Source organism: Nicotiana sylvestris, chromosome 3 (genome assembly GCF_000393655.2).
Source record: "Nicotiana sylvestris chromosome 3, ASM39365v2, whole genome shotgun sequence".
NCBI classification, from domain to species: domain Eukaryota; kingdom Viridiplantae; phylum Streptophyta; class Magnoliopsida; order Solanales; family Solanaceae; genus Nicotiana; species Nicotiana sylvestris.
This window is the reverse complement of record NC_091059.1, coordinates 163,518,622-163,527,343: the sequence shown is the minus strand read 5'-3', so window position 1 is coordinate 163,527,343 and position 8,722 is coordinate 163,518,622. Positions and strand designations below refer to the sequence as shown.

The 8,722-nt window shown below is 42.2% G+C and overlaps 1 protein-coding gene across 1 annotated transcript; it reads left to right on the top strand.

The window, feature by feature from the left end:
* The first annotated feature begins 944 nt into the window (after positions 1–944).
* LOC138888282 (uncharacterized) lies at positions 945–1,737 on the top strand. The gene is made up of 2 exons (XM_070170119.1): positions 945–1,194; positions 1,310–1,737. The coding sequence occupies exons 1-2, from the start codon at positions 945–947 to the stop codon at positions 1,735–1,737; spliced, it is 678 nt and encodes a 225-aa protein (XP_070026220.1).
* Positions 1,738–8,722: the final 6,985 nt, after the last annotated feature.

The window sequence follows — 8,722 nt, the reverse complement described above, 5'->3', positions numbered from 1 at the left end:
CTGGACAAACTTTGGAAGCTAGGACCCAACAGATTGGGCGTTTGTTCCAAGAAAAGGGCATCATAAGGCAAAGGGTCAGAAGGATTGCCGACTACATCACAATGAAATGTAGTGAGTGTGAGGACATGACCAGATCCATGTTCTTCGCCACTGTAATGACCTTTGTCCGCCAGATAATGGAGGATCTCTCTCACCTCCAAGGGGATTTGGCGCATAGGCCCATGGCGAGACCGACTGATGTCCCACAGGCCCCCGGAGCAGTTGAGGCATTGATGTATTCATGATTTTTATTCGAGTCTGTATTTTTGTCTTTCTGTTGGAGTCTGTTTTCGAGTCTGTATTTTCGTTTTTCTGTTGGAGTCTATTAATTCCCCTTTTTTGAGTCTGTTAGTTTTTATGATTAAATTCGGTAGGATGAGTCATTGTAATCAAAACGTTTTTATTTTATGAAAAAAATGAAAATCCCCAAAATGTTTTTGTTATTTATTTTTACACTTATCCCCCAGAACTATGCTTGGTCTGATTCATGCGGCGTCATGATACATAGGTAATCCCCATAGGATTCGATCATAACCAAAAAGAAAAAAAAAAGAAAAAGAAAAAGAGAGAGAGAAAACTGTGGGAAGGGAACGATGGCAAAATAATGAGAGAAAATGAGAGAATGAAGAACAACGAGAAATAAAGCAAAGAAAAACAGGAGTGGAAAAGAGAGAAGTTGCAAAATGGAAATTAAGGAAAGCCGGGATGACGCAAGCAACCGATCAAATGCATAATAGAAATGGCTAACTGTTTAGGTGAATTGCATCCCCAATGTGCGGTTGCCTATCTGTTAAGCTCTAATCGCTAACAATTTTGTTGTTGAAAATCAGTACAGGCAGGTGGTTAGTTTGTTTGGCATTCTGGCAACTCATCCGTAGAACACCAGGTCCAAAAATAAGTTGATCATGGCTAACCAAGAACTGGATGCAAGTGTTATTGATCCGTCGAGAGAGGGTGAAGAGTCTGATGTTAATCTAAAAGAGGAAGTGTATAAGCTGAAACAACAAATGGCAGAGATGTATCAGGCATGGGTGAAAGGGCATCCACCACAATCCTACCCCGCCAACCCTGCTTTCGTCCCACCGTTGGCTCAATCCCAGGAACCTCCCACTGTTGATTCATCTCCAGGCTTTCCCATTTACCAACACTACCAAGGCACCACTTCCCAAACACCACAACCTCAACCACCCAAACCAATTCCATACCCTCCCCCACCAGTCACCCCTATTTTCGTGGCTCCCCCACCTTCTACACTTTATTGATCCTCCAGTGAGCCTTTATTCCAAACCCAAGATAACTAATACTATCACCCCGGAGCCTACTTTCAAGGCCCCAGAATCTTACTCCTACACTTCTCATTTCGACCTCCCTATTGATACTGAGAAAACACCTAAAAATCCAGAACAAGAGGAGATGTTCAGGAAGGTTAACAGCTTGGAACAGTCATTCAGAAACATGCAGGGATTGGGAGGCCAGGTGAGCGTGGCCTACAAAGATATGTGTCTATTTCCCTATGTTCAACTACCAGTGGGATTCAAGATGACCAAATTCGATCTATATGACGGGCAAGGAGACCCGGTGGCCCATTTGAGAGGATTCTGCAGCAAAATGAGAGGAGCCGGTGGGAAAGAAGAGCTGTTGATGGCATACTTTAGTATGAGTCTGAGCGGCGCGGTGTTGGAGTGGTACACTCGGTAGGATCACAACAGATGGTATACATGGGATGATTTGGCCCAAGCATTCGCGTGTCATTTCCAATACAACCTCGAGATCATTCCAGATCGTTTGTCTCTGACTAAGATTGAGAAGAAGCCTAGTGAAAGTTTTAGGGAGTACGGTTTTCATTGGAGAGAACAAGAGGCAAGGGTTAACCCTCCGATAAAAGAAAGAGAAATGGTGGATTATTTTTTGCAGGCCCTAGAGCCCACTTACTATGGCCATCTGGTATCAGCCATAGGTAAGTCCTTCAATGAGGTAGTGAAGATGGGTGTCATGGTGGAAGAAGGGCTTAAATCAAACAAAATCATGAGTTACTCGACTATTAAGGAAACTACCCAAGCCATTCAGAATGGTACTAGGGGAGTAATCGGAAAGAAGAAGAAAGAAGATGTGGCAATAATTGATTCAGGATCATGGTTTGGACCCAGGGGCCAATCCCACCATTATAATCAGCCTCGACCCCACCATCAAACCTACACCCAAACCCCGTATAATCTACCCCAGCATTACTTCCCATCACCAGACCCTCATTTTTCTGTCCACCACGCCCAAACATACACTCAACCTCCTACCCACGCACAATGGCATACGCCAGCCCCACAAAACATCTACCCAGCTCCACAAAATGCCTACCCACCCCCGCGAGCCTACCAAAACCTTCCTGGCTCAGGTTTTCGACCCAATCAAGCATTTAAGAATGAGAGGTTGCAGCGGAAGAAAATTCACCCATTGGGAGAGTCCTATACTAGTTTGTTCCACAGACTGAGGCAATTGGATACGCTGAGGACAATTGAGTCAAAATTGCCAAACCCTCCTCCAAAGAATCTTGATTACTCTGTAAGCTATGAATATTGTTCTGGTACTCCGGGGTATGATACGGAGAAGTGTTGGCACTTGAAAAATGCCACCCAAGAACTTATTAACACTAACCGGGTTGAAGTCCAAACTCCAGAGGTACCCAACATCAACTAGAACCCACTACCAACCCATCAAGAGACAAATATGATCGAGATAATACATAAGGGAGGGGAGCCCAAGAAGCCTTTACAAACCATCATGATGATTCGGTCCAGTAAGGTCAAGCTAGTTAAAAACCAACAGTTGAAGGATCAGTGAACACGTTGAGCGGGACAAATGGTGAACCATCTATGGTAGTCAAGAAAGGGTCCCCAAGTGATGTTGTAGCAAAACAAGAAAGGTCAAAAGTGGTTGTGCCGGGAGTGGCAAACAAGCCTGTCGTAATTGTAGAGGGTGCCCATACGGATCCTGTCATCATCAAGCTTGTAACCCAGTTGCCGATATTCAACAGCAAGGCTATCCCGTGGAATTATGAACGGGTGACAGTGACCTACAAGGGAAAGGAAGTGAAAGAAGAAGTCAACGAGGCCCATGGATTAACTCATTCGGGAAGATGCTTTGCCTCGGAAGAGCTAAGGAAAGCTAAAACCTCCAAAGATAACCCAGTTCTAGTGAAGAAAGTTGTAACTGAAGAAGAGGTGGAGGAGTTTCTGAGAAAAATAAAGGTACAAGACTATTCCATTATGGAGTAGTTGAGAAAGACGCCTGCTCAGATTTCACTGTTGTCATTGTTAATCCACTCAGACGAGCATCATCGGTCCTTGATGAAAATTCTGAATGAGGCTCACGTTCCCTAAAAAATCTCAGTGAACCATCTGGAAAAGATCACCAACAAAATATTTGAGGTGAATAGGGTCACTTTCTCTAATGATGAGTTGCCTGCGAAGGGCATTGAGCACAACAAAGCTCTCTATCTTACTGTGAAATATGAATATTCTGTGGTTACCAGGGTATTGGTTGACAATGGTTCCAGTGCAAACATTTGCCTTCTCTCTACCCTAAACAAATTGAAAGTGGATGATGATAGGATTCACAAGAACATCATCTGTGTTCGGGGATTTGACGGTGAAGAGAAAGATTCAGTTGGTGATATAGTGCTTCAATTGATAATATGACCGGTTGAATTCAACATGGAGTTAGAGGTGCTGGATATAACCGTCTCCTATAATCTGCTGTTAGGTCGGCCTTGGATTCATGCCGCCAAAGCAATCCCGTCTACTCTGCACCAGATGGTCAAGTTCGAATGGGATAGACAAGAGATCATCGTGCATGGCGAGGATAATTTGTGTGCCCACAATGATGTCGTTGTCTCGTTCATTGAGGTTGAAGATGACAAAGAGCCTTGGGTCTATCAGGTTTTTGAAATAGTGTCGGTTGAGAAAATTCTAGAAGGGAAGTGCATTCCAACTCCAAAGGTAACTGCCGCATCAGTCATGGTGGCCTTTGAAATGCTGAAAAATGGTTTTGTGCCTAGTAAAGGTCTGGGTGCATCTCTGCAGGGTATCATACAGCCAGTATCTCTCCCTAAAAACTTGGGTACATTTGGTCTGGGATTCAAACCCACAGTCGCAGATGTGAAAAGGTCTAGAAAGTTAAAGCAGAGGGCGTGGGCACTTCCAAAGCGTATCCCACGTCTCTCCAGGTCGTTTGTCATGCCCAGTGCCAGGAAACGCCCTACGACAATAGTTCCCAGTTCTGTGGTTGACATTGATGAAGAGTTAATTAAAAGGTTCGAGAGGTTGTTCGACGATGTGAACATGGTGGAAGTTGGAGAAGGTTCTAGCAAAGCAAATGTGCAGTTTGTTGGACCGAGTGCAAAGCTTAACAATTGGGAGGCTACTCCTCTCCCTACCCGGAAGGAGTTTTGTTAGTTTGCTTTGATTTTCTTTCAGTTTATCTGGATTATTCCAGGGTTGTAATTCGGATTCTATGTTCTGTTGGTTTGGATGTATAAACCTTGTTATCTTTTAATTTCAATGAAATGCAATTTCCTTTTTCATCATTCCTAATAGTTTTATTTTTGCTTTCTTTCTTCCTTGTACAGTTCTTTTTATGCTGGTTTCAATGCCATGATATGCATGAGGAATTTTCGGCCCGCTCTTAAAAGTTAATCTAATTCTGGAATAATAATTCAAAAAATAAAGTGTGATGTTGAATCAGAATACGATGGGGATGAGGCCTTTGAAGAGATTAGTAAAGAACTAAGTCATTTCGAGGAAAAACCCAAGCCTAACCTGAATGATACAGAAGCAATCAATTTAGGGGATCCAGATAATATCAGAGAAACTAAGATAAGCGTCCATCTTGACCCACAAATCAGGGAAGAGATAATTAAAGCACTATTTGAATATAAAGATATTTTTGCATGGTCATATGACGACATGTCGGGTCTAAGCACTAACTTTGTGGTTCACAAATTGGCCACTGACCCGACATTTCCTCCTGTTAAGAAGAAGTTGAGAAAGTTCAAAACTGACATGGATGTAAAGATTAAAGAAGAGGTCACAAAGCAGTTTGATGCAAAGGTCATTCGAGTCACACGGTATCCCACTTGGTTAGACAATGTTGTGCCTCTGCCAAAGAAGGATGGTAAGACCAGAGTGTGTGTTGATTACCGTGATCTCAACAAGGCAAATCCAAAGGATAAATTCCCACTACCAAATATCCACATTTTGATTGATAATTGTGCCAAGCATGAGATTGGGTCTTTTGTGGATTGTTGTGCGGGCTATCATCGGATCTTAATGGATGAGGAAGATGCGGAAAAGATGGCATTCATCACGCCATGGGGAACATATTGCTACTGGGTCATGTCTTTTGGTTTGAAAAATGTTGGGGCAACTTACATGAGGGCAATGATGAGCATATTCCATGACATGATACACAAAAAGATCGAGGTCTACGTGGATGATGTGATCATAAAATCCAGGAAGCAGTCTGACCACGCCAGAGATTTGAGAAATTTTTTCCAGAGGCTTCGTAGGTACAATCTTAAGCTTAACCCCGCCAAGTGCACATTTGGCGTCCCATCTGGAAAACTGTTGGGATTCATAGTCAAATATCGAGGAATTGAATTGGATCCATCAAAGATCAAAGCTATCCAAGAATTGCCACCTCCAAGGAACAAGACTGAGGTGATGAGTCTGTTAGGGAGGCTGAACTACGTCAGCAGGTTTATTGCTCAGCTCACGACTACTTGTGAGCCTATCTTGAAGCTGTTGAAGAAGGATGATGCGGTCAAGTGGATAGATGAGTGTCAAGAAGCATTTGATAAGATAAAGGGGTACTTGTCAAACCCACATGTGTTGGTCCCACCAGATCTGGGGAAACCTTTGATTCTGTATTTGACGGTCTTGGACAATTCATTTGGTTATGTGTTAGGTCAGCATGACATCACCAGCAGGAAAGAGTAAACCATCTATTATCTCAGCAAGAAGTTCACATCTTATGAGGTTAAGTACACTCACCTTGAAAGGATATATTGTGCCCTAACTTGGGTAGCACAGAAGTTGAAGCACTATTTGTCATCCTACACTACTTACCTCATTTCTCGTTTGGATCCATTAATGTATATCTTTCAGAAGCCTATGCCCATAGGGAGACTCGCAAAGCGGCAAATCTTGCTCACAGAATTTGACATCTTCTATGTGACTCGGACTGCGATGAAAGCCCAAGCATTGGCCAACCATTTGGCCAAGAACCAGGTGGATGAAGAATATGAACCTTTGAAGACTTACTTCCCTGATGAAGAGGTAATTCACATTGATGAGTTGGAACAGGTTGAAAAGCAGGTTGGAAACTTTTCTTTGATGGAGCTGCTAACGTGAAAGGCGTTGGGATAGGAGTTGTACTTATTTATGAAACATGGCATCACTACCCTGTTACGGCTCATCTTCGTTTCTACTGTACCAACAACATGGCTGAGTACGACGCATGCATTTTAGGTTTGAGGATAGCTATAGACATGGGTGTCCAGGAAGTCTTGGTCTTGGGAGACTCGGACCTTCTGGTGCACCAGATTCAAGGAGAATGGGAAACACGGGATTTAAAGCTCATACTGTACCGACAATGTTTGCATGATCTTTGTCAACGGGTTTGATCAGTAAAGTTCAAGCATATTCCAAGGATCCATAATGAGGTTTCCGATGCTTTAGCTACCTTGGCATCAATGTTGCACCATCCGGACAAAGCTTATGTTGACCCTCTGCATATTTAGTTTCGCAATCAGCATGTTTACTGCAACATGGTGGAAGAGGAACTTGATGGTGAGCCGTGGTTCCACGATATCAAGGAGTACATCAGAATGAGGGTGTATCTGGTACAAGCCACGGGGGATCAAAAGAGAACAATTCAACGTTTGACAAGTGGGTTTTTCCACAGTGGAGGAGTTTTGTACAAAAGAACTCCAAATCTTGGTTTGTTGAGATGCATAGATGCTAGACAAGCATCAACTATCATGATCGAAGTACATTCCAGGGTTTGCGGGCCGCATATAAGTGGGTATGTTCTGGCAAAGAAGATTCTCTGAGCAGGTTATTATTGGCTCACCATGGAGCAAGATTTTATTAGTTTTGTGCGCAAATGTCATCAATTCCAAGTACACAAAGATTTGATTCATTCTCCGCCATCTGAATTTCACACAATGTCCACACCATGGCCCTTTGTTGCTTGGGGTATGGATGTCGTCGGACCAATTGAGCCAGCATCATCCAATGGGCACAGGTTCATTCTGGTAGCCATTGATTATTTCACCAAATGGGTTGAAGCTAAAACTTTCAAGTCTGTGACCAATAAAGTAGTGGTCGATTTTGTTCACTCAAATGTCATTTGTCGGTTCGGGATCCCAAAAGTGATCATCACAGATAATGGTGCTAATCTCAACAGTCATTTGATGAAAGAGGTATGTCAACAGTTTAAGATTACGCATCGCAACTCCACCTCATACCGTCCCAAGGAGAATGGAGTAGTCGAGGTAGCCAACAAGAACATAAAGAAGATACTTCAGAAAATGGTGGAAGGTTCTAGGAAATGGCACGAAAAACTACCCTTTGCGTTGTTGGGTTATTGCACTATTGTTCGCACTTCAGTAGGCACAACTCCTTATTTGTTGGTATATGGCACTGAAGCAGTAATACCCATAGAAGTTGAAATTCCATCCCTTTGAATTGTTGCTGAAGCCGAGATTGATGATAATGAGTGGGTCAAAACCCGTCTGGAGAAATTGAGTTTGATTGATGAGAAGAGGTTGGCAGCAGTATGTCATGGCCAGTTGTATCAAAAGAGAATGGCAAGAGTATATAACAAGAAGGTGCGTCCCCGGACATTTGAAGTGGGTCAGCAAGTATTGAAACATATCCTTCTACATCAGGCTAAAGCAAAAGGCAAGTTCGCCCCAAATTGGCAAGGGTTGTTCATTGTAACAAGAGTGTTGTCTAATGGTGCATTGTATTTAATAGATATAGAAGGCAAATGTGTAGACATGGCTATCAATTCTGATGTCGTCAAAAGATATTATGTATGATTTCTTTGGTTTAAATTATGTTTGTTTGTACTTGGCACGTTTTGAAGATTGGAATGACGAAGACATTTTATTCTGCTATCTAAACACCTTATCCTTTGTTACCCCTTTGAGCCTTATTTATTTATTTTCTTTCATACCCCTCTTTTGGAATTAGTAGCAAAATTTAGAAACGTGAGCGCAGAGATAAGTAAAGGAAAAGAAAGAAAAGATAAAGGAAGGAACGAAAAAGAGAAAAACAAAGAGAGAGAAAAAACAACAAAAAGGAAAAAGAGAAGAAAAAAGAGAAGAGAAAAGAAAAGAAAAGAAAAGAGAAAATCACAGCAGCAAAGTAATTTTTATGACATGAACTACGTTCAACCTGATTCCTTTTAAGGATACGTAGGCAGCCTCACGGTTTGGTCCCATCAAAATAAAATTCAAAAGTCCCCAAGCAAAGAAACTTGGGTAGAAGTTGTGGTTGTTGTAAGAAATCTAATTCCAAAATTTTTAATTTTGAACCCATTTGAATTGTTTTGAGCCTTTTGATATCCTTTCTTTTTAACCCAATCTGAAAGCCCACATTACGATCCAAAGAAAGATCTTCTG